The sequence below is a fragment of the Echeneis naucrates genome, chromosome 5 (genome assembly GCF_900963305.1).
Source record: "Echeneis naucrates chromosome 5, fEcheNa1.1, whole genome shotgun sequence".
NCBI classification, from domain to species: domain Eukaryota; kingdom Metazoa; phylum Chordata; class Actinopteri; order Carangiformes; family Echeneidae; genus Echeneis; species Echeneis naucrates.
This window is the reverse complement of record NC_042515.1, coordinates 7938060-7965065: the sequence shown is the minus strand read 5'-3', so window position 1 is coordinate 7965065 and position 27006 is coordinate 7938060. Positions and strand designations below refer to the sequence as shown.

The 27006-nt window shown below is 41.1% G+C and overlaps 1 protein-coding gene across 2 annotated transcripts in view; it reads left to right on the top strand.

Moving 5' to 3' along the window:
* Positions 1-27006, top strand: part of tox2 (TOX high mobility group box family member 2) — an 87253-nt gene that overhangs the window by 20589 nt on the left and 39658 nt on the right. For both annotated transcript variants that reach the window (XM_029503262.1, XM_029503263.1), the window contains exons 2-3: positions 9721-9813; positions 24400-24459. In XM_029503262.1, coding sequence (XP_029359122.1) covers positions 9721-9813; positions 24400-24459 — 153 coding nt within the window. The remainder of the gene's footprint in view (positions 1-9720; positions 9814-24399; positions 24460-27006) is intronic.

Below are 27006 nucleotides of genomic sequence, written 5' to 3'. Positions count from 1 at the left end.
GGTGACAACAGTTCTTGAATTAGCAAAAAGACAGTTTCACTTGGGGAGAAGGAAGGGCACTTCATGTAAACTATAAATACCTACGTCTGACTCATCTGAGGGGTGGGGGGGGTTCATACATTGAGTTAGAATTTGAATCATTTTGCATTGCAAAATACCTCAAGTCGAACAGCAAAAATGAAGTTTCAAGACTTGTCAGAGTCTCAAATTAGCTGACCATTAAAATGGCATGACATCTGAACCTCTGGGCTGCAGCTAATGTTCATTTTTAAAATTTCAGGGAATCGTGCCCCAACTAAGTCAGTTAATGTGCCTTCCAAATTTGAGTCTGTTCGTGGTTGCTGTGTACAATTAACCACTGCAAATCTGAAATCTCTTTATATTCAGTGGCATCATTATCAAGCTCTGCAAAGTGAGGGTGACAGACAACATGTCAAATAAATGAGCCACACTCTGTATACAGGCAGTACAGCAGGATATCATATACAGTGAGATGTGTCTTTCTCAGGGTGAGGAATTAATAGTGTTTAGTTTTATCTGCAGTTTATTGGTGACATTTTAAACACAGGTAAGAACAGCTTTTGTCCGTAGCACCTTTAAATTTCTTTTTTGCTTTTTTACAGCAGCAATCCTTTAATGGATGCACAAGACATTAACACGATAAATGCATTTAACTGTTCTGGGAGGTTTGTTAGTTCCCTTTTTCACAAAAAGATTTTTCACGATGTCCTGCTGAAAGGACTAGCTCTGTAAAGTGGGCTTGTTTTGTAGAGCATCTTTTCTTTTTTTTTTCCTTCCCATCACTGTAATGAAGCATCAGGCCTTTCTGTGTTTTTTATTTATTCAGCAACCCAGAGGGACAACATGTTTCCTGCCGGGAGAACAAAAGAAAAAAGAAAAAAAAAAAAACACTTGGTCAAACTGTTTTATCTTGATGGATTGAATGTACTGAATTTAGCTGAGGGTTGTTTGCATAGTGAGGTAGTTTGTGTCTATGTGTGGTCACGCTTAGATCACCGTCATTTATGATTTAATGTATGTGCTGATTCATTTTACTGTCAGTATCACACACCGTCCACTCTGTCTTTGTGTGTGTGTGTGTGTGTGTGCGTGGGTGTGCTTGTGTGTGTGGGCGTGTGCGTGTGGGCGTGTGTTCACTGTCATCATGAAAGTGTTTTCAAACGTCCACATTTACTGTATCTGAGCATGTGTAGGTGTATAAATGTGCTGGGTATCAACCATATTTTCACAGGGTGCACGCAAACACACACACACACACACACACACACACCGACAGAGAGAGACAGAGAGAGAGAGAGAACAGAGGATTCAGCTGAGATCAGCAGCTCACCCTGGGCTGTCAAATATTCTGTCAGCACAGCCCAAGAATCACAATTGGACTCTTTGGGAGGCATTAATTCAAAGCACCGTAACAATGCTCTCTGAAACCAAATCAACTGCCTGTAGTCAGCATATCAACTCTCAACTAACTCTCTCCCTCTATCACTCTATCTCCATCTCCCATCTCCCTCTCTCTCACCAACTCTCCATGCTGCATTGTCTTCTTCTATCCTCTCTCTCTCTTTCCCTCAAATGTGAGAGTGAACTTCTAAATGTGTTCCTAAAGCTGACTTACTGTGCAAGATTGCTCAATATAGAAAGCAGCTTCCTGTACAGCTCAGATGATGTAGAAGTGGTGCTGTTCTCTGAGCCAAATGCATCCAAACTTCCAAGGCATGAGGCGTTTTTCTGTACTGACCCGGACTTTAAATTTGGTGCCGTTTCAAACGATACTTGACTGTATTCCTGTATGTGGTGAATAAATAAATGTTCTTGCTTTGCCTGCTGTCATATTTAACTGGCTTTCTTCATACGAACACAGATGCAAACAGGAGATCTCACTGTCTCGTTACAAAACAATAACGCAAGATGTTTTGACGCTCGTGGCACTCCTTCGGGGCAGCAGCTAGCTATTATTGTGTTATCCACTCATGGGTTGCCTGCTGTCTAAGGTGTGAATAAACAGTAAAATACTCTCATCATGATTTCCTCGAGCCCAAGCACTTTTTTTGGGGGTCTAATTAACACTCAATTTCCAGGAATATAACAGAGGCAAATTTCACAACCTGGAATCACAAAATATTTGGCTTCTTTTTCTTTTTGCATAAGTGGATTATCTAAATTGCTGCCCATTCAACTGTTACTCTGTTTTTTGTTTTTTATTACTGCACATCTTTCTGTGTTTTAAAATCACTGTTACTGCATTACTTAAAATATGTATACTAAGTTTTGTTCGAGGGAAAGAGGACAGTTATACTACAGGCACAGAATTTCTCATTAAATCAAATGACAGATGCAGTCTGACATTCGGGAGTCTCTGCTCTCCGCAGCAATCCCCAATTTGTTAAGGAATTATTCTCCTCAGCGTCTGCCTGTATTAAAATAATCTAGCTTTTGCCTGCGTCTCAACTGGAAGAACAGAAAGAGAAAATCCCCAGTTTTTATATTTGCTAAATCTTCCTCCAACCATCTGTTTTCTGCCTATAACACACGAGCTGTGGCCAGCACACAGCAGAGGTGCTGGCTCTTCTTGTCAGTTGCTGGTTGTAAGTTGTGTTGTTGTAACACCATGTTGTTTTGGCTTCAGGAAACGTCCTCATAAAAAAAGATGAGGGGCTCAAAAAAAAAAAAAAAAAAAAAAAAAAAGATAAATGAAAATGAAAAGTTTCTTTTCCCCCTTTGTATCAGAGAGAGCAAGGGCACTGGCTGCACTTAATTAATGTGCTCCATCTCCTTTCCTTTTGTGTCAGGTGGAATACGAAGGGCAGATGTGTGTCTGTGTGAGAGAGAAGGTGACAGGAAAGAGAGCGAGTAAATTTCCCATCATCGGGAGTTATTGCAGTGAATGTTGTCCTCGGTAAGAACTGTAGTATTATGGAGGTCTTTGTTGCATCTTTAAAATGGCCTTTCATGTAAATAAGAGACATAATTCATCAACTGATTGCTTGTCTCCTACATTCAACTTCCCTACAGATGAAGCTTGATTGCTTTTCCTTTCATTTGAACTGAAGCGGTTTAGTCTTTAATTTTGCCCTGTGATGAATCCTACAACAAACTGCAGTTGACTGGAGCAAACAAATCTCTAATTACATTTATAACTTCCTCTTTCCTGTGTGGAGAGTTCAGAAACGCAGCATTCAATCCACTCAATAATCTGCACTTGTCCCGACTGTACTTAGCATCCTAGCTTTGGTACAATTTCAAGAGGGTACAGTTGAATTTCCCATCGCACCTGAAAACATGCAGCCCGAGCTCCATTTGTTGTTCCAGCAGATACAGAATCTACTTTCTGTGAGCGCTGTCTGTAGCTGCAGTCAAAGTCACAGATTCAAGTTAGAAAGAACAAGAAAGAGCGACTGGGAGGAGAGAGCAGAGCAGCAAGGTGTCACATAAGTTCGAAAACTGTGCACGAAGTTGGATGGCATACAAAACCTCCATTTTCCCCATTAGAAACAACCACAATCAAAAGGCAAATGCGACCTTGCACCTATAATTTCCACTGTACGCTTTAGGTGTTAAACAACATGAGGGTGTATTTGCATTTAACACATTTTTTTCAAATACCAGTAGACTGAAGTGAGAATGGAGATTAATTGAAAAAAAAAAAAAAAAGTGTCATACACTCATAAATGTAGATTGGTATATGCAGATTGGGAGGCAGAGAAAGAGGAAAGGAAAGAGAGAGGGCAATGTTAAAGGTTCAGCTTGAGAATTTCCAGCTAATATATTGTGTTCCAGTTTAAATCATGATCTAGTGGAACAACAGAAACTACTGGAGGAATATAAACACAAGATAGAGCAGCAAGAGGAAGGGTGTCGGTGCAGCGAGGAGTGATAAAAAAAAAAAAAAAAAAAAAAGCAAGAAGGGACAAGCCAACAGCAGAAGATAAATCTAAATGTGACATATAATATGACGACAAACCTGTATTTAGTTAAATGTAATAATAAAATGAATTGATTTATTGTCATTTCTACACAACAGGTTATACGACAAGTCCTTGGGACTGCTTAGTGTAGTTTTGGGGGAAAAAAAGGCATCTGCAAGATCAGCAAATTCACACATTCATTGTCAGCTAATAGAAAAGGCTATTTAAATGCAGAAAAAGTCATGATATGTAAAAGTAATGGTATGCAGGAAATCATGTGAAACACACAGATTGGACAAAGTGTCACTTAAAGATATCAGAGCATGTCTCTCTATTATCTTCTTGGATACGCTGCTCCACACTTTGGGAGCAGAGTTAAAAAAGAAAGCTGCACTGTTGGGGTTTTGGGTTGCTAGAAAGCCAGCAGTGGAGGATCTGCGGGCTGGTGAAAGAACCTAAAGCGACAGCAAATCTGTGATGGAGGCTGGTTCTAAGCCCCTGAGAGCTTTGTATACAAGTTAAAGGACTTTAAAATCAATTGTAGGAGATACAAGGAGCTGGTGTAGTGCGACTTGAGCAATGTGGCCTCTCTTCTTTGTCTTTGAGAGCAGGCTTCTTGATAAGTTGCGACCTCTCAATGTATCAGTGAATAGAAGTAGTCTCATCTTAATGAGATGAAAGCACAAATGAATTTTTGTCTTGCTCGTTGTGCCGTGGCAACGTCTCTGAAATGACTGAGCGCCGCCTTGGTTACTTCCTTTAAACCCATTAAACGGTGATCCAGTAAGTCAGTGTTACTGACTTCAGCTGGTCACTTTCTGTTTTCTGGCCAACAAACAGAATTTACGTTTTATTATTATTTTATAATCAAGAAGAAGCACAATCGGGATTCTGGCAATGTATACAGATTCCTGTGTTTACGCTGGAAATGGACAAAGAGTCAACCTGTGGTCAGCTATAAATAGCCTCAGCTCAAATGTTAGTGTTGGCTGGATGTTCCCAACGGTGTGATCAGTAGCTGTAGTGTCAGTATTGGCCTGAGGCAGGTGGCCCCCGGGTGCATGGCCTGGCCGAGCTGCTTAGACCTCAATTGATACCTTCACACAGACACACACAACTCATCTGTGTGTGTCTCTCACTGGATGTATATTTGAATCAACATAATACATTTATCAAAAACGATCAAATGAAATATAACAAATCCATCGCCGTGCCAGAAATATCTAAACAATTCCAAATGAAGTACATAGACCTGTACAATAAGCATCAATACATTTTTGCAATTCAGGTCTGTTGCTTGCGGCATAATGTAATCAATGTGTGGTATTGATTCATTATATTAAACAAGTGCTGGCTCCACAATGCACTCCAAACACATTTTTCTACTGGGACCTTGAGCCATTTGTTAATGCATATTCCTTTCTATTCCTACCTTATGGTTTCTGGCAAATTGTATAGTTACAGTCGGCGCTTCCCTTTGAAATGAACACTTAAATGTCAATGTCGTCAAGTTTTATACACTACAGCCCACAGAAAGAGGCGGAAATATGGTGGATGTCACAGAATTCAAAGTCCCTGTAATGTAAAATTAGTTTTAATAAAACTGTTGTAGCACACACCAAATCAAAACTCTTAATCCACAACAAGACCAAACTCAGACATGTGCAGAGCAATGGAAACAATTTCAGTAACACCTATTGTTACATTAAATAATATCACACACTATGATAAATTCACAAAGTAAAATGATTCATCACAATGCAGGCCACAAACCAATGTTGCACACTGCAACAACTTTTGTCTCAGACTAAAATCTCTTAAAAAAAAAAAAAAGAACAGACAAAGTGATTCATACTCTGCTATGACTGTCAGACCACTGCAGCTCAGAATCAAAACCATATTATATAACAGGTTTATGCAACAGAATTGACAGGATAATGTGTTTTATAAGGTAAAATAACAGCAGCAGCACTAAGAGCTGTGTATTGATCCTCCAACGCTAATGTGGATGTGTTGTTGAGTGCATACTGTACATACAGTGTGGGGCACTGTCTCCATCATGTATAAATACAGTTCGTGTGCACATTCATGACCGTGCACGTGTATGTGTGTGCGCTATGGACCATAGATGAGTGATAGGGTTTCCACATAAGCCAGTCTAGGCCTTGCATTCCTCCCATTGGTGGAGTTTGATGTGTCCAGGCCTTTCAGCTAATCTGGGAAGAATGTCGTCTACAGACACACACATGTGTTCCATTAAGTCCAGATCTGCGTAAATAATATAACATGCAACAGCTAACATTACAGGTAACTATACCCCCACAGCTGTGCCTTTGGCTTTACAGTGCCCCGCCAGCCCAGCCTATAAAAAGGCAAAGCCAACTCTCATGTTTAATGAGTCAGTGAGTCATTCCTGAGACTGATGAGTTTTTTGCTAATTGATCATTGTGAATGAAATCAGAAAATATATCAGCTGATACTGTGACAACACAACACTAGATTAGAAAAGGTGTGATTTAGATGGACAACAGACTCAACTGTACTACTGAAGATGGAAGTAAAAGGAAATGATGTGTGAGACCAATAGTTAAATATGATTTAATTATTAATTAATTTTAATTAATAATTTAAAAAAATAATATTGTGCTCCACATTAATCATAACCAAAAGAATCCGAAACATTTAAATTGGCCAGGATTGAATGACACATTGTAGTTTTAAAAATGGGGTGCTGGACTTGTTCTTGCGAATGTACTTTTTCAGCATGATTTATCAGACATAACGTGAAACTGCCACACGTCAGTGCAACGAGTATCTCGTAAATTTGTTCATGAGCATAAATGTTTTTCACATGGCAGGAGTCGTGCAAGAGAAGCACATAACAGCCCGACTTCCTATCCCCATCCCTCCCCCTATTGTTAATGGTTCCAGATCCAGACAGCCAGGATTGGGTCTTTGTGTTTATTGTCTGCCTGATCTGCCCTTGCTGATTGGCTCGTTCTGACCAAGCGACAGGACAATGTTTGCTTTTGCTGTCTGCCTGGGGGAAGTCCCTCTTGTCCTCAAACAGGCCCAGCCACAGTAACTGATACAAAGTTCAGAGGATGCCAGTCTCTTCCTGGTGTGGTGCAGCATCTTCCTGTGGCTCCACACCAAAGTTAAGTACAAACTGAGCGAGCAATTTGTTTATGTATCTGATTATTTTTGCTTTAACTGATTTCTGAAACGATGAGGGCAACATCAGCAAACAAATGAACTCCTTTGCTACAGCACTATTTTTGGTCAGATAGAGCGTGTGGGTGTCTCAGATTGAAAAAAAAAAAAAAAAAAATGGTGTCAAGCAGAGATGCTAAAGTGTTGGCACCATCTGGGTTTGGTGGGAATATCACAGAAACCCAAAGCCAGCCAGCGAGTGAAGGAGAGGTGACGAGGGTGAGAGCGTCTGAAGCTAGGACTAGAAAACAAAAGAAAGGTGTCAGAGAACAAGTGAGGAGAACAATGCTTCTTGAACTTGCAAACTGTTGTGAGCCAGTGAGGAAATCTGAGGAGTTTGGCTCTTGCTGTTCTGGGTGCCAGCACTCCTAATGAGTCTGTCAGGGCCAGTTAGCGCAGCCAGGCCTTCTTGTGTCCCCTCCAGGCTGCAGACAGCTGTTATTAGCCCCGTAATGGCATGCCACAGGGCCAGATTAGCCTGGCACACTGGAAAAATATCAAACATTCACTTACTGTGGCTCCTTTGCTGGCTAAAGCAGCTATTCTGCAAGGCATTCATTTAACTGCGATGCTGGCAAGCTACCTAAAAAGCCACGAAAGAAAAAGTCTCCAGTGAGAGATGCAGTTAGTGCACAGTAGCTGTGCCGTGAAGAAAGAAAGGAAAATCTTTGGCTAGAAGATGTGAAAGCCAAAACATACCGAGTAGTGTTGCTGTCAGGTCTAATAAATACTGTTAAAAACGACACCGATTTATTTCTGAAGCTCACAGAGAAATGAATCCATGTAAATTTTGAACTCGGAATATGCTTTGCTGCTTTATCAGTCGTGGGTCGTCGGAGTGTTGCAGGAAAGGTGTAAATGAAAGATCTTTTTGATGAGCGCTCTGTAATCACTATGCAAACCGTATTGGCAATATGGCCACTGCTGTGTACTCATCCGTTTTCACCTTTCATAACGTGCACAGGAAATCAAAACCTTACACAGCAAGTACGCTCACCCCGCCTCAGGGGACAGCCTACACTGTGTACAGTCAGCGACAGGCCCACGCCATTAGAGATCAGCATACTGTTAATACGTACATTTCACTACCCTGCATAGGATGCTGATCATAGGTTATAAATCATACTCTTTGAGCCTGCTCTGTCTTGAATAACTTTCATGCATGATATGTTACATAAGCTTCTGCATACATCGCTTTGTGGCTTTCACTGCATAGCAATCACTGTGCATTAAGAATTTCCATAAACACACCTTTGCAGACTGTGTTTATGGAAATTCTACTGTAAAATCTTGAAGCCCCGCTGGGCTCATTGGTGTGCTGGATACATATTTGCTTGTACCAGGTGACTGGATGGAAATGAAAGGCAGGGCTGGTTTTGGTTGGTTCCTGGGATATTTTCTCACTGGCCTGTTAAACATACTTAAACAATGCACGTCTCACACCGTGGCAATATGAAGCCCTGCCCTTGAATGTATTTGTGTGCATGTGTGTGTGTGTTTGACCTGACAGAAAGAATGTTAAAGAGAAGAAGGTGGGACAAAGCAGAGCAACCAAAGGAAAGATAGCGTGAGAGAAAGATAATGGAGTATTTGTCCTCATTAGCAGACTGCACGGCTCAAGTGTGGCAAAGACATTCAGCACCATGCATAGCAGGCAGCAGCTATAGTTATCTCCAAATATAAATTCATGTTGGTTTGGTTTTTTTTCTCTCTCTCTTTCTTTTATTGCCAGTTTCTACATGGCCAGCTGCAGCATTTATTTCACAGCAGGCAGTGTTCAAAGCTAAAATAGCCTGTCCATCCCCAGGGACAAAAGGAAGCAGCTCACTCCATTGGTTAAAATTAATACACAATAAGTTTGCACTGTTGGACAAATCAGATGACACAATTGACATGCAAAGCTCAGAAATCACAGGTAAAGTGAGACGAGCGTAGCTGAGAGCGATAACGACGAAAGGTGAGACAGAGAAGGTGGGATTTGAGGAGAATCCTGTAATGTGCCCCTGCTGTGACTCTGGACCACCGTGTGAACCCCACTGCGCCATCCTGTCTTTCCTTGGCAGGGACCACTTGTTGCGAGTCATTAGCTTCCCAACCACAGAGGGCTTTGCCATCACTCCTTTGGGTTGCATTACACTGCTGAAAAACGCATGAGGAACTGCAAGGAGGCCCGGGGAGCACGCAGCAGTGTAATTGTCAGCTGTGTAATGCAGAGAAAGCTGGAGTCGGTGGGCTACAGCAGAGCTCGGGAACCCTGGCTCCCAAACACAAGAGCTTAGTTCCATTAGTGCCGCTGATGAGCCAACCTTATCCGGTTATAATGTGTGGTACATCACCATGAGGTGATACGATTTAACGTGGCAGCCAATGTGTACACTCTGTGACGTGGTGGAAACGTACGAAACAAACTATTTTAGACAAAATGATGGTCAGAAAAAAAAAAAAAAAGAACTTAATTAAATCATGTCTCCCTTTGTGTTTTTAATCAGAGGATTTGAGGTGTTTTCCGCCACGTTAATTGTTCTTGAAAGTAAAGACAATACACTTAAAATCTTTCATCTCTCTCTTTTCCCCCCTCCAGAGCAGATACGGTGCTCCAGATCGAGGTGTGAGGCTCTACAGTTCCCTGCCCATGCGCCCAAACCCTGACGGCAAGAGGCTGCCCTCTACTGGGGTAAGAATCACCTCTCCAAACACCCCTCCCCCATCTCGCCCTCACCCTTCCTCTCTCACCCCCCCTGGTGTCCCCCTCCATTCGACCATTTACCAAAATACCATATTTAATCTTGCCACTAAAGTCCCTCTTCCTATCTGCAGGGTAAGGCAGTCCACACAGGGATTAGAGCGATATTTTAGAAGCAGTGTGGACATGTTCTTTTTTTGCTAAATTTTCACTGCCCAATAGTAAAGATGACTTTCTGTGAGAGTAAGCTTATGCAGGGGAACAATAGATAAATGTGTTCAGCAATATCAGGATTTAAATCATGACACCACCTACAGCAACAATGGCTTCTCTCTAAATTCTTTAACCCTACATGCCATCCTCCCCCGCCACCGCCACATTTACTGCTGCTACTGCTCACCACTGGGGCTGCTCACACACTCACCTTGAGAGACCGGCTCGGTCCTGATCCCTAAACCATCACTGGCCACCACAAGCACCCATCTGACTCTGTGGTTTGTTTGGTATCTTCCTGGTAGCTGCTCACTGAAGCACACCGCCGCTGCACCAGATAGTCCGACTAACTGCCTGCTAGCTGCTTTTCTGTTGCAGCTTTTTGAATACAAGTTATCTGCTTCTGACCTCTTTTGGTTTAAAGTGGATTAAGTGCAAACGCTTCAAATATTTTTTCATAGAAAAACTATTGTTTTCGGAACAACAAAATAAAAAATTTGAGGTATTTAATTTTTCATGCAGGAGTTTGGAAAAGGAAAAAGATAAAGTTCACTGAAGTTTGGCGATGTAGAACTCGGAGCTTTTTGACTTTGACAAAGTGCTGGAACAGTTGCTCTAATTTGTTTGTGAAACCTCTCTTTCATTTTTTTTTCTTTAAATAAAAAATGAAATCTTTCATTATTGTGAAATCATAATTAGAATCTCGCTTTGCCTTGCTTTTATGCATTTATGTAACAAAGGAGAGAAAAGTTAAAGAACAATAGAGCAAAAAAGAGAGAATTTAATTTCATATGTCTCCCTTTTTCATGTCTCACTTCATGCAAGTGCTTTTTGAATTATCTCTTCACTGCTCCCGGGCTCAATGAGAGGAAGAGTGAGTGAGTGAGGGAGTGACAGAGTAAGAGAGACAGACAAAGCAAAAGCTGCATAATATTGTTGGTGCGCACCTTTTTTAATTACAACAGAGATTGTATTGATGTCTCAGGCCACATGTCCTAAATCATTTATCAAGGGGGAGAGTGCTAACAAAGCATTTCTAAGAGACCCATCCTCTCCCAGGGCCTGGAATCATATGTTATCTAAAGTGAATATTAATGCCGTTCGGTGGAGAGACCCACTTACAAATCATGGGAATGAGTTCCTTGTCAGGACATGCGTGTGGCAGTTAAAGATATATATCCACTTTCATCTGATCCTGCATCGTGCAAATTCAACCCAGTATCTAAATACAATCCGGACATTGTTTATAAAATCACAAGTGCCAGTATAAAAGTGATGGATAACTACTAATGGAAGGAAAAGAGCATTTCTAAATCCTGTAGTTGTTGCTTCATTCTACAACCACTTAAAGATTATATCTCTTGCACAGATTGGAATATATTAAATGGGACAAAATGCGCTGTTTTCTCCCTCACCTCTATGGTTTTCTGTAACTTCCTTTTGTCTGTTATTACCTGGCTGCAGCTTCTGTACAGTAGCAGACTGTAGCTACAGGCTGCATGAAGAGGAGGAGAACATAAACCACTTAACATGCAGGAGGAAACCAGACGTTTTTCCATTGCACTTATCAGGTGCTGCGGCAAGAGCAAGTGTCAAGGTGCAGTAGGGCCCACACCTCCCCTCTCTTCTCCCTCCCACCCATCCTCTCCTTCCTCCCCTCTTCCTTCCCCTGCACACCCCTTTTATTTTACCCTGATCTCTATCTATGCCCCCCCCCACAACACTCACCACCCTCGGTTCAGTTAAAAGTGGGCATGGCACTTCCGCAGCACACACCCCCCCCCCCGACACACACACGCACTCTCTGTCAAACTAACCTCCGATTCCTGCTCCTCACCTCTATGTTTCCTGTCAAGGTGCGCTGCCCACTTCCCCCCTCCTCCCAGCCACCAGCTCTGCCCCCGCAACCTTTTTCCTTTTCTTTCTTTCAACACCTATTATGGCTCTAAATGCCTACAGTTCATTTTCTAAACTCGGTGCAGAGGACCTGACCCCTCCAGGGCTCCTTTGCATATATACAAATGTTTGTGTGTGTCTATGTTGCATAGTAATTCTTCCTAACAATGGGAATTTACACAAATCTCTAACTCACAAGTGCAGCTTGTGAGGGCAAGTGCATAAGACATCAACTTCTTACTGAAACAGCTTTGAAAAACATCAAGCTGGTGCCAGGTGGCAGTTAGCATAGCTTAGCATAAAGCATATGGAAACAGCTAGCCTGGGCTCACCAATTGGCACCTCCAACGCTCACATTATGGCTCATTTGTTTACAAGTGGTTTTTAGTGAAGAGACTTGACTGAGAAGTCAATGCTGTTTTGTTTTTTGTTTTGTTTTTTTCAAGAAACACAACGCAAACAATAACTCCATCAAAAAACAAAAATCATTATTTTACATTCATGACGTGTAAGGATTTGCCATTTCCTCTGTATTTTTATGCTTTATTCTAAAGGAACTGTACCCTTTCAGGAATAAATATCTATACAGTAACTGACCGTAACCAACATCAGCCAATGACACCTCAGCAGAGGTTTAACCAAACAACGAGCCGGTAGCGAACACTCAAACCTGTACATTTCATCCACATTTCCAACGCTTGCAAAAGAACTGTGCAAAGTTCAGGAGACCCTCTTAGACTATTATAACTCTAGCAATGTTTGGTAGTCGAGCAATGCTTAATGGGTAAACTCGGTTTTGTCATCAGTCTGCATCATCATCTGCATGATGAAATGAAATAATGAAATGTGGTTTTTGGATGATGCGCTGCGACTCTCAAAGTTGCCGGATTGGAGGTTTGTCTTGGCTCAGGTTGGATGAGCGTCGGTGTGTTCTTTGCAGGGAGTCAAACTGTTTGAGCTAACATTGTAGCTGTTGTTGTTGTTTTAGCTCCACCGCCTTGACAGTGATACATAGGGTGAAGGTTCAGAATCTGCTGTAGCGCTTAGATGACAAGATCGTTTCAAGACTCCTCTTTCCCTCGGTATCTCCTGTCTGTCTCTCTATTTCTCCCTCTGCTTTTTCTCTCTGTCTGTCGTTCTCTCTTTTTCCAAGCTGATTTGGATCCTTGCATAGTCAATTATGGAGGGAGTGAACGATGGAGTGGGGGCTCCAGCTTCCATATTTTGGTGTGATATTAATATTGCATGAGTGCTATTCTGTAGCGAATATCTAAGAGACTGCCTATTAAGGCAGCAGCAGGAGAAGAATGTGACAGACACACATACACACAAACACAACCAGACACACACATATATGTATACTGTAGATAGAAACATACGCCAACAGCCAGAGAGCAGGGGTTAATCAGTCAGGATCAGGCACAGGTTGTTATAATTAGTGTTTTCCAGATTTATTTTGGTGGGGTAATAAGAGTGACTCATTTTCCTGTTTAATATGTCATGTTTGTTTATGTTGACATGGCTCACATCACACTCCACAGTGAGTGTGTTTGATGTTGGTGAGAACTGGAGGATGTTCCACTGTAATTGTGCTAAGAATGGAATATCTTAACTAACCCACCGAACAAACAAACAAAACAGAGACACAACACAAGCACATATTGTAAATAAATAAATCAATCAATCAAATAACATTGCCAAGATAATGGCAAAAAAGGAAGTGATTTCATGGCAGTGTGTTCATTTGAGTTTGTGCTGCTGCTGTGTGTGGCTATCAGGGAAGTGAAGCATACAGGAGGTGTCACCGGGTTGAGAGGGTTCCCGGCGATGACAGAGGTGCTTGGTATGGATAGTTTTGGAAGTGATGACACCAAAAGTCCAAAACCAAAAGTTGGAGTAAAAACATGGGACCAGTGCCAGATGTTTGGCTGTTGAACTTTACTTTATCAAAATAGTTAGAGATTCCTAAACAACCATTGAACAAAGAACAAAGGTTTTCTGAAGTTCATTTTTCTTCATTTGTAATTTGATTTTCTTAACTGAAATCCCCTAAATATGAAACGTGTACCAAATCATATTGTTGAATAAGTTGGAATGTAGTGTAGCCGGAATACGCAATTGGCAGTGGCCGTTATTGGGTTTTTTTTTTTTTTTTTTATGTAGCCACCGATAGCTGTACTCTAAGATGAAAAAATAAACAGTAGTGGAATAAAATATCACAATTGCCTTTTTTTAATCTATTCTTATATTTTTGTAAACCCCAATATTCTCAATCCTGCTCTGGGCAAGTTCAACTGCACATACTGTGAGCACACTGTCTACGAATATGCATCCGTTCACACTCGTCCCTTCTTCAGTTGGCAAACCAGGCAGGTTACTGCAATTCTCCCGCATATCAAACATAATAATCAGCAGACACTATTTTTCTCAGAGGACTTGGACCTGCAAACATGCTGAAGTGTTTTCCCTTTATAGCCTTTTCCCTCTTGTAGAAGCTTTGCCAGGCACTGTCTAAAGCCTAGAAAGCCTGGCCTACAGTCGACACAGCCAGTTAGTCCTGAGCCCAGAAGCATCATGCTGGGCCAGACGTCGAACAAGTGCTTGGTGACCTTACAGCACCAGCTGGAGTTTAAAGAAGTCTTTAAAAGGCCGATTCTCCACAGTAATATCATCGTCCATGCCTCAAAGAGTCTGGATTAAGGCCCGCTTTCCCTCGCGAAAATGTAACAAATGTGTGAAAAAACATCACAGCCAAAGCCAATGTGGAGAGAGCGATGGGGAGAGGAAGAGGAGAGAGGGAGAGAGAAGAAGACAGAGGGCTATAGGAACAGACAAGAGAGGCAAGGGAGGGGGATAGGGGGGAGAAAGAAAGTAAGGGAAACTCAAAATCAACACCCCCACCCCACCCCACCCCACCCCAATCTCCCCACCCTGCCAGATATATCAATGTAGTTGGCTTTCTTTGAAATTCAAATGTTAAGAGGAACAAAAAAAAAAAAAAAAAAAGAAACCTCTGGCTTTGGGAGGGGGTGAGGAGGGGGGGATGCTGAGAAAAAGACCTGCCATCTATGTATTAGTGCTCTGTAAATATTACATGAGCTCCACATTCACTCAGTTGTTTGGCATTACTTCCACTGGATGGGTATATTATTTTAGAAACCATGCCTTGTTTATGGAGAGGCATGACCTACTTCCAGACACTCTTCTCCTTCTCTCTGGCATTTTTTTTCCTCTTTCTCTCCCCACCCTCTCCCTCTTTCTTTCTCTCCCTCTCTTTTCCCTTTTCCTCTCTCTCTTACTTGCTCTTATTCATTCCCAATCTGCAAATTCTCAACTGGTTGTCCCTGCTGAACAATTACAAGGCAGAGAGACCCAAATGGAGATGTTTGTAGAAAACAACATGTGTATAATTAAGGTTTAATGAGCTCTTGTCAGGGTGGAATGTGCAATTAGATTGGTAATAGAAAATTCTGCCTGAATGCAAGTGGCAGTGGCTAGATGTGTAGTCAGCATGGCAATGAATGAAACAGTGAATTATTTTGAGCCTTATTGACAGAAGTAGAGGGTGCTGGATACTGCATTTAGATTTAAATACATGGGGAAGTCCCAAATACAGAAATATGGCTTTTTACTCCCAGTGGTGCTGAATTGTGTGTTTTTAAATTACTGTACTTGTGCACACCAGGTTGGTTTCTTGGGAGAGCAGTTCTCCAATAGCTGAAGCTGCTGTGTGCTGTCCCACTGCACACTGAAGCAAGGGGTAGAAATTGTGATGGAGAAAGTAATAAACATTATTGTTTGCACAAATATAAAACAGGGAGCATTTTTATAAAATCTAAATTGGTCCAAAATAAATTCTTAACCAGACAGTATTGAAGCACCTCCACTAAATTAGTCATTTTAGTAGAAAAGGTTTGGTATTTTTGTAAAATTCCTACAAATGGAGCTGTGCATCACCGTGAAAGACAGTCATGTTGATTGGGGGAATGGCAGGCAGAGTTTTTGGCTTCATTATAGAAATGATCTGCTCCTAATTTAAAATGCCACAGACACGTGAAATTAGAGTCGCAACTCATGATTATTTTTGACCAAAGTATCGACAATATTTCTCGAGCGTCATTCATTAGTCACTTTTCTGCAACAAAACATGAAAATGGCTCATTAAATTTTGTCAGAAGCCTAATTGATGGCGGTGTCATACGGCTTGTAAACATGACAGTGAAAAGCTCCTCACATTTAAAAAGCTGGAACCAGCGAATCTTTGTCCCTTTCGCTTAAAAAAAAAAAAAAAAAAAAGATGCATTATTACACAAAAGGTTTTAAAATGCCCTCAGTGCCACATCTTTAGCACAGATTGAAGGCTACAGGGAGCCACGATGGGAAAGTCACGATAACAGTTCAGATTGGTAGACAAAAGGAGCGAACATTTCTGTGCACTGATGGAGATAATTCTTGGTGACTAAAGGTATGTAAAGTAAGTTTCCTCTGCACTGGTAAGTACAAAGCAACAAACCCTAATTTTAGCTATGTGCCGACTGCAAAACTTTCAAATAACCACTTAAATTATAATTTATTTTGTGCAAATGTGAATCCTGACCATGACATAGATTGCTCTCTACAGCCTATATCTACGGAGCTGAATTTTAAAAACCTTGACACGGACACAGTTCAGGGTTGATGTGACCTGTTCAGTACTGACTGTTATGTGTGTGGTGATGAGAGTTTGATAAACCCACAAACACAACCGCGCAGCCTCTGTGTTGTTGGAGGTGTTGGGATTGTGATATATGCAAATAAGGGCATTCATCACATAATCATCCCTCATTTGCCCTCAAATCACTGCCTGGCATTTCTTTCTATGTGTGTGCTCTTTCCGTATCATTATTTCAGGTAAGAACATCGCGTGCGTCTTTTTAAATACGGCCCTTGTGAGGTCAAAAAAAAAAAAAAAAAAGACGAAGAAGAAGAGGAAGAAGAAAAACAAACAAAAAAAGACAGGTATCACACAGCACTCCTTCCTCTTTCTTCTTCTATTCTGACAGTCTCTCTCTTGACTTGGTGAAATTGCCAAGTGTGGGTCTGGTCAGAGAAGAAGATCCACACACAGAAAAATTGTGTTTGGCTCATTCTGAATTACTTGACTAGTCCCTGAATGAGAGGGCCCTTTGTTGGCTTCCTCTGGGACTGCCCTTGAAAGGCCCCTATTGTGTGGTAAGCACTATGATATAATGCAAGTGAATTTAATAGATTTAATGGAACACACAGGCCAGGTTTTCAAGCCCTCATGTGATGGGAAGCAGCATGTTTTAGGACATCAGATCCGCATCTTCAAGAAATAAAATGATACGTCAATGTCACGTTCGCTAGTAGCATTTTAAGCTTTTATTTCATGCTGGATTGTATTAATTTAGCTCATTCGACCAACAAAAAAAGTTGCAGCGTTTATCTTTACATCACAGTTTTTGAATCCTTTCCAGATTTCTGTATCACTCGTTTATCCATTCCTGTGTTCCACCTGAGTTTGGTTGGAAGTCAAGGTTAGACAGGACGGGGGGAGTTGAATGTCAGCAATGTGTTAGCTTTGTTTTCATTGTGTTAACAGGAGCACAATGGTACGATTGTGTGGCCATCTGAAACCCTACACCTACCCACAGCTTTCGGGGGTCAGAGGTGGGGGAGATGTGTGTGTCTTTAGCCCGACGGACCATTCATTTTGAAAGACCCAGAAACCGAAGAGTAATCCATCCAGCATACCATCCAAACCGCTCTGCTTCAGCAGCTCGCTCACATACCAGATCTGCTCATCCACAGTTCTTGTAAAATGCTCTCATTTTCCAAACATAAACGATGCTCCCTTTTTTTTCCTCTCTCTCTCTCGCTCTCTTTTTACTTTGTAATCTGTCTCATTATTTTAAGGTGCCATTCGAGGTGTGGCCCTCCTCTTGAAACCCTTCAGTGTGACGGACAGGACCATAAAGCCGGGCAATAAACCTAAGATGAATGTTATATCTTAACACTGATAGAGGCAATTAAGTCCATCATAAGCGAGAGAGGGAACACTCTTCTCTGGGGACTCATTCACTTGCATGGTTTAACATGATCTCCAGCTAAATGCCTTATTTTATTTCTCCTCTCAGCTCACAGCTTACAGTCAAACACAAATTGAGCTGATGTGTTTTTTTTTTTTTTTTTCCTTTTTCACACAATTTGGTCTTTTCTGTCTGATCTGCCCTTTTCTCTCTGTCGTCATGCGTCTCCCTCCCTCTCTCTCTCCCCCTTTCTCCCCATTTCGCCGTATTTGTCATGGTAATGTAAAAAATCTCAGCTGCTCCAATTCATTTCGTGCTCTTTCAGTCGAGAAAGAAGGGCAATCCTGTTTCTTCTCACTAGTTTCTGTGTGTTGAGGTTTAAATGTAATGAAGACCATATTTCATCTGCATGGAGTTATACGACTGGGCGTGGCTGAGCAAGTCTGTTATGGGAAAATAAATATTATGGAAGGTCTAACTTTGTTATCTTTATCTCTGGGATCAATGTGTGTATTATTGGATGGGATACATTACACAAGCATGTAGGCATGCATGCGATGTATCCACACTTAGAGCTATGAGCATAATGTAAGTTGTATATACGCACACGTACATAAGGAATGCATAAAAGTGAAATACACATGCAGCAGCAGATTTCCACATACACACAGACATTCCATACGTCCTTTGCAGCACACCATCCCCCATTCTCCCTCTGCTTTGGTTATGCCTATGTATGTATGTGTGCGTGCTTGCCATCGAGCCATTGACTGTTGTAATGACCACAGTCCTGACGCAGGTATTTTGACTGCTGCCTCTCTCCATTTGACTGACATGAGATTAGTTACGCTGGGGTGAAAAGCTAGGGAGGCGCACACTGTAACTATGAAAGGAGCCTTGGAAAAGGGTTAAGTTCTTTTCTCTCCCTTTCTCTCCCACCTCATCTTGCTTTAAATCTTAAACATCCCTGGCTGCAGAATGATTGCGTGATTTAGTATTCAGTACATACAGTAAAGCACAGCTGGGCTCACAGCAACCTTATGAGAAAAGCCTCTCGTGTAGATCACGGCAGGTTAGCGGTCTTATAGCGCAGAATGCAAAATAACCTCTGTAACAGAAATATGGAGTATTGACACAGAACAGATCTAAAAATTCCCTTTTTCACGTAAGGATGTTTCATCCCATTACTGACCTTAGCGAGTGGATTGTGTATTGATCAGATTTCATATCCACATTTAATACATGCCTCGTCCATCCCAATGAGTTCCACACAGCGAGATTAAACTCAAGTCAAATAGGAGCAGCGATCGCCATTTCTGGCAGCACGTCTGGTTCAGCCGTTTGGTGCTGAGAGAGAAAAAAAGCTGTAAGGTTTAGTTATTGGTTTGATTTGGTTTTATTTGATCATAAAACAATATGTAACTCTTTCACTTCGAAATGGAAACACTAAATTTTAAATGGATATCTAAGTGGGCCAATTAAACAGCCAGGCACAAACAGGACACCACACATTAGGACCTGTCTATGGATAAAACTGAACCCTGACCCTCACGCTTCCTTGACTGATTAAATATCAGTTTTACTATTAGACTACACATTTAGAACATATGAACACAAGCTCAGCGCAGTTCAGGATATGCAAAGATATAATTAGATAAATAAACAGATAAAGAATTGAATCAGTATTGAGCACAGATTTAGTAAAAACAAGAACTCAAATTTAACAACAATTCAAAAGACGAAACATTTTACTGCATAAAAGGCATCAAGGCAAGATATAAAAATGATATAAAGAGACAAGTTAGGCGTGATTTTTTATGAGTACATTAAAGTTATGAATAAACCAAAACTTGAGAGAGTGAAAAGGAATGTTAAAGTCACAGCGCAGCTAAAGCACAGAGAAAGATGAATATATATTCCAAATTTTTATTTTATATAAGTTGGTGGCAAAGATAAAAGTTTGAAGCCTTTAACAAGTCAGAGAATTGGTGCAGACTAAAGTCTGCTGTAAGTTTGTCTCAGAATAAAAACTGAATGCTCTGGGGACAGTAACACCTGTTCAGGTTCATCCACGAGGCTCGGTTTAAAAAACAGCATATCCAAACATACAGTTTGGCCTCAGAGCTTCTAAAGGTTTTTCCTGCATTGAAAAAAAAAAAAAAAAGTTTTAAAATCTAATTTTATGAGGCAAAGCTGCACCCTAACGAATGGATAGAACTGATAGCTTCAAGATATCACAATATATTGATTGTGATTCTTTATCGATATAATGATCCTTTTTTGAAAGCTCTGTGTTTCTGATATGCTGCGTTCCAGTCAACAGTTGTTCTCTAACCTCTGCGACTGTGGTGCACTTCCTGCATCAAACTGACATTGGTTTGGCTTTACGCAAACGCAAAGCTATTTATAGCATCTCTCCCACTTTATTTTCTCCCTCCCTCGCTCTCTCTTTCCCTCTCTATCTCTCTCCCTTTCATGTATTTGCATTTCTGCTATGCAAACAGGAGTCTGGTGTCAAGTGCGTCAGTTGCTTGCCCCTTTACTTTCTCAAGCCTCAATCTATCTCAAAATTTTTTTCTCCTCCTTTACTCCTTCACCCAACAACTCCCCTCTCTTCCTTCTCACCACAGCTTTCCACCTCTCCCTCTCTCTCACCTTCACCCCTTCCTCACCCCTCCTCTCCCTGTGTCTGTTTTCCTTTGCTCAATTGTTTTGCTGTAGATTTGACCGTTATGATTAATGACCTCAAAGCCTGAGGAAAGCAAACAGAGAGAGACACTGCAAGCTTGCCCTTCCTTTACAAACCTTCCTTTTTTCCCCATATGTCAACCGCTCCTATGTTCACATCGGGGCAGATTCAGACTTCTGGTGGTGGTGGGGGGGGGGGGTATTTACATAAATAATATGAGTCAGCTTACCAGAGAGAAAGATTTGATATGCAAAAAAATTTATCTAATTTCTGCAGAAAATTACCACCCAGCAGACAGAAACAGCTTTCTCTGACCATTGCTGTAAAGCTCCTGTGAATTATTCATTTATTCTTGGTGCATTTTTACTGTCGTTTACTGTCGTCGTACTATAACTCTCTGACAATGAATATCTATATTAATGCAGTGCATGTTCAATTTAGACATTTCCAAGCATTTCAGAGCTTTTGTCTCCGATGTGTGCAAAATGTTTAATGAACTTAAGGTCAAATGAGCACATCAAGGTCTTGGTGAACAACACCTGAACAGTTAACCATTTACTTGGCTAAAAGCTTTTTCACTCACATTTCATATGCTTTATAGAAATTGCTCTAACACATAGAAAGGTTTGCTGAATTGCTTTCTTATTTACAGTTAGATAAGAAGAACATGCTATCTATGAAGCAAGAGTCAGTGGCACCGCTAAGCCTAATAGAGCATAAAGACTAGAAGCAGTGGGTAAACACTTGAGAGTGGTGTCAATGTTGCCACCTAATTCTTAGCAAGAAAGTGAAACTGACTTGTAAAGGATCCTTCTGGGATTTCTCAGCCAAGGAGCGTCGGTTGTAGCCAAAGCATTAGGTATACACACTGACCAGTTACTAACCACAAAGATGCAGTAAATAATAGTTTCTACCTTTCTCCTCCATTTATATGTGTTTATTATTCTAATATGTCAGCCCTCAGCAACTCTTTCCCATTATGCAGCACACGCGCCTTTACAGATTCTACTCTTTGACACCGGTATAATTGTTTTCTACTTACCCTGTTTTGCTCATTGATATCTGGTTTGCAGGTTTGAAAATAACCTACTCCAGGACACCATCACATCTACCACAATGAGATTAGGACAGTGTGTAAAATCATTTTCCAAGAGCAATAAAGAAAGTGATTTCATTTTCACAGCAGAATGCAATGATTGTTTCTCCAGCAAACTAATAGTGCTATCAGACAGAAATCATTGCACTAGAAGTAACAGTTCCATTACAGGCTGAATGATAACACAGAAACAGAATTGGGGCTTTAAACTGAATAATGTTGCAGGGAACTGCAATTGTATTGTAGTTTCTTTGGTGCTCTGATTGCGTCGTGCATAAAGATAGAAACACAAATGCAACTGCACTGATGTTGAATCTGACTATAGATTCAACAGAAAATATTAAAATGCAAAAAAAGAAAATTGCCATCCCGAAGAGTGCACAGTACATAGATTAAGTCCAATGAACCTCTGGCTCATTGCACATGGTGAAATACAACTATGAAAAAAAATAAAATAAAATAAAAGCATTACACCTACTTTGGTCCCAATTCACAGGTTGAGAAACACCCTTAGCAGGTTCCTGTAGGCACGCCCATCCTGTTACTTGACCTCACAGTAGCAGCGGCAATTTATCTCAGCCAATATGAGCTGTCTTGAGGTGTGTTTCGTCTTCTCTTAAATGGCTGGTGCCAAATAGTGTCAGGCTGTGAGGCAGGGAAGGCCTCTGGGAGCATGTGTGAGTGTGTTTGTGTGCATTTGTTTGCGTGTGCGTCCGTGAATGTTGGTACACTTTTGTGTTTCGAGTTGCGGCCTCTGTTTGTGACCCCATTGTTAATCACACTACAGTCAGAACAACCACAGGCTTTATTGCCACCACTGCTACAACCCTCCTCTTCTGTTCCTCTCACCTACAGTATCTTCCCGACTCACACGTGATCTTTACCCACTCCTTGTACCATTAGCTCAGGGACACAGCCACGCTGGTCTTTGTCATCCTCTCCCCATAACCTTAAACTATCGCCTTTCCTCTAGCCTAAATCTCCCCTCTGGGCTTCTTGAGGTTGGCGTTTCTGAGCTCTGAATTAGTGGCGTTGCCCTCATTTCTCTGGAAAAGTGCAGAAGCACTAAAGGCTGTTCTCACCTCCCCGAGTCCGTGTGGTCTCTGGCTGCCTTACTGGGTGGCTGTCTGGTAGGGTTGGTAAAAGTGTTAATGTGTGATTAGTCAGCCATGTTTCCAGGCGATTGCTGTGGAGAGAAACAGCCTTTGTGTCTGGCTGGCTGAAATGCAACTATTTGTCAGTCTGGGTCTCATTTTTAAAATGTTTTATCTTTTATGACTTTCTGCCTTGACAACATTCACCTCACTACCTCCCTGGAGTTTTTGGAAAATCCACACTACAGCACAAGTTATGTCAATCGCAGCAAGGGGCATGAACCTCCTACAGCTTTTCAAGAAAGGTCAATTCAACAGAAATCATCTTGAATGTGGGTTTTTGAGTCTGACTAAAAGTAAATACTGAAGGTAGGTCTCTGGAAATTCCTTACAGTGTTTTAGTTAACTGCTTGGCCCAGCAAAGCAGTTTCTGGGTCAACTTTCTGGCTGACTTATCTGTCCTATATTGTTTGATAACACAAATGTTCCCCTTTATGTGATTGCTTAGAGATGTGTAAGCAAATAGAAAAATACAGAGTGTGCACCAATTACATAATATCAGCTCTCAGAGGCTATAGAAGCGCAATATAATACTATTGTCACACAATGTAAGTGGTGACTGGAGCTAAATACAAAATATCAAAGACACTAGCAGCAACTATGCCAACATCCGAATGTGTAGGAGGTGTATAATGTTTACACTTCTCATTATCTAAGTTTTCTGTGTCGCCGTGTTAACAATTACTAAATCAACACTAAATACAAAATACAATAGACGCTGATGGAAATATGATTTTTGTATGCATTTACCATAAAACCGATGATGGGGGTGCGAGATTTAAAGACACAGCTTCCACAAAGTGAAGGTGGTTCATCCAGACTTGACATTATGTGGAACATTTTAATCTCACAGTTGTTGAGACATTTCACTCAATACCACAAAGGGGAACCTCCAGCTGGCATTATAGAAGGAAGTAAGAGGGTCATTAAAGTCACTGAGGTTCATCTCCCAGAATCCAAAGATCCATATTTTATGGTAATCCAAACAAAAAAGTGTCAGTTTCACTGTTCATCCAAATACTGTAAGCCCTATTAGCATAAATGGTAAACTTTTGATCAATGAAATAGATCTGTTATCCTCGTGAGTGGCCTGACAACTCCTTGGCTGACTAAAGTCTTAGCATTGAGCTCTCACTGTTGTGATTACATCTCTGTTGTCCCTTTGTCGCCTTGTGACAACTGTGGAACCACAGCATTTAGGTGTGTGCACACTTTTGCACACACAAGCTCAGGCTGCAGGCACGCTGGGGCAAAGAGTGTGAGTTACACAAGCTTTGACAGGGCCTAATTACACTTGTCTCTAATGAACTGTAATTACTGACATCCACCAGAGCATCGAGGTCTATAAGCCGAGGACTTGCAGTCATTAGGCGGCCGTGTTACTCCGTTTCTGAATTGCTTCTGTGTGACTGAAAAACCTTTGTTTTCTATCCTTGTTGTTAAGTGTTGGTCGCTGCATAGCAACATCCTCATTTTGTCTCCCTTTCACTTCTTTTGCAGTTTGATGGTGACAACATGTACATGAATGAAAACAACCATGAGTTCCTCCCGCCAAACCAGGTGAGTTCAAATTGCTACTCTTATCCGCTCCCTGTGATTGTTGCCCAAGTTGCCATTTTCCTTCCGCCGTTGTTATTGCTTGTTAGGATGGACAACAAATTGTTGTTACTGAAACAACCACAGAGTGACGAGGCTTCAGCTGAAAGGAAAAGGATTGAAACCTCTCAGGGGAAAAAAAAAAACAACAACAAAACAAATATCCCAATTAGTTCACCGGTGATTTTCACTGACATGTAACAGAACATGGTGCACCATTTTCTGTATGTGGTGAAATCTTCCCGCGGGTTGATTAATGAAGTAAGTCAAAGTGAGATATTTCTCGAACTACATCCATACTGCTGCATTTTAATTTTAAAATAGATCACCTCAAGTACGTTTACTCCAGCAGCCACATTACACTGGAGTTTTCAAACACCTTAAACAGAGACTTGTAGAAATGAAGGTAAAATCTACTCCAGTTTGTGTTGTAATCAGGATTCACACAAATTAGAGACCTTCCCCGGATTGAGGCAATTCAGCATCGACAACTAGTGGTGAAATCAATATGAATGATAAATTCACAGCGTTACTGACTTTGTTTTCTTTGCTAGTAGTTGTGCTGTAAAGTTTTGCATTTCAACGCTACAGCTGCCTGCTTTTTTCAGAATTTGTACGACTTTCTGCAACTAATCAACTGCTAAGTGGACAATCAGCTTCCTGTTTACATTTTCCTGTTTGCACAAGTACCTGAGTGCATGTCTGCATTAACACAGCAGTGTTATTATGGACGCAGATCTGTTTCTGATATAGAGTAAAAAGACTGGAGGAGACCGGTGGAGAGTATTAGTGTGGATGCAGCATAATACTCCTTGAACCTGGAGACCAAATACAGTTAAATGTTGTGCTTTAGGTTTTTTGTTTTGTTTTGTTTTTTTCTTCTGTCAAAAGCCTTCCTTCAAAAGTAACCTTGTTCCTCTTTTTTATATCCTTGAAATGTTTACAGAGGATTACGTCAATATAAATGAAATATACTCTATTTACTGTATTTTATTTGCTGAAGCTGAGCTCTGTCCCAGCATGCACTATGCAGAGGGCAAGGATATACTCTAGGGAGGTTGCTAGTCCATCGCAGTATACTTTAAACAGTCATGTTATAATTTATTCTGAAGTATGAGAAAACCAGAACATCTAAAATAAATATCTAGGGTCTACACAGAAAATGCGGTGGTCCTCTTTCTTATAGCTGACAGTATCAACCATTAAGCTAAGCCTCCCGTCATAAAATTCACATTCAATATGCTGCTTTATTCTGAGGGAGTTTTGGCCTCATTACAACGGACTTATTAAATTCAAATGGAGGGGGAGTCACTGCTCTTCTAAAGAACATGGCAACCATGCCAGATACACTGTAACACAGCTGGTTGTGAACAACTGGGAGACCATATGGTTGTGTTTGGACAGGGAGATTTGTAGAGCTTGGGAATAAGCCCATCTGACATACAGCAAATTTGTCCCTGTCAATGGCAATTATTAGAACGGACCCATAGGCTGCAGAGGTCCTGAGTTTTTGATGCATTTGCTGCTTTGCTTAATTTCCTAATGCTCTGGTTCGTTAAAGTGTGGCTCAGGGCCCAGAATAAGACAGAGCTCCAAATGCTGCTTCTTACAGATGATTCCTGAAGTTTATTTAGAGATCTCTGACGGCAAATACGTCTATCACAAAGTGAGCTTCATGAGGATAGTGCTGCTATCTGATAGATTTCCAATGCAGATACTCGGCTGTCTGAAAAGAAAAAAAAAAAATCTCAAGAACAACTGCTTTTATCGCCCATTTTGATTCAGCACATGAAGTTTTACTGCAGTGCTGATTGACTGATTACAAGTCGTGCTGATGCTCACAGTGTGTTTTTGCCGAATTACTAGACGACAGATAAAATATCGCAAATGTTGCATTGAAAATAGGCAGAGAGTCCATGCTGGCTGGGGGGAGGGGGGCAGGGAGAAAGGTAAGGATAAAGGCAGCAACAGAAACAGAGAGTGGGAAATAGCGTGAAAGACGGTGATGGGATGAGAGGCGATTTTGCTTTGCTCTGTGTTAGACTTTGTTTACTCAAGATCCCCTCATATTTGACATGTGCCTTGCTCTATTCTCCGCTTCACCAAGTTTAGCCTCTCCTTTCCTCTGACAGCTAGAACCAGGGAGGGCCTTAGGGGTGGACACACACACGCCGACAAGTGAACATAGAGATGGGAGAAATAGCAAAAATCACCAGTATCCCAAGTTCCTGAGCTAATTCCAAGCTGTTTAAAGCAGATTTTAAGTGAAGGAGGTATTCTCACTAGAAAAAAAATAAATAAATAAAAAAAAGGTTGCATTTACCTTTAAACATATCTCTATTGTAAATACACCGAGTACTCGAAACCTACTTTGAGTTGGTACGAACTCAAGATTTGTAAAACAGATATCAATCACAAAGCTGTTGTGTCATTTCCTGTCAAAGTGCACTGGTTTCATCCCTGGCAACTACCTGTATAGAACACACGTTTGTGTTTTTCACTGTGTTTGAC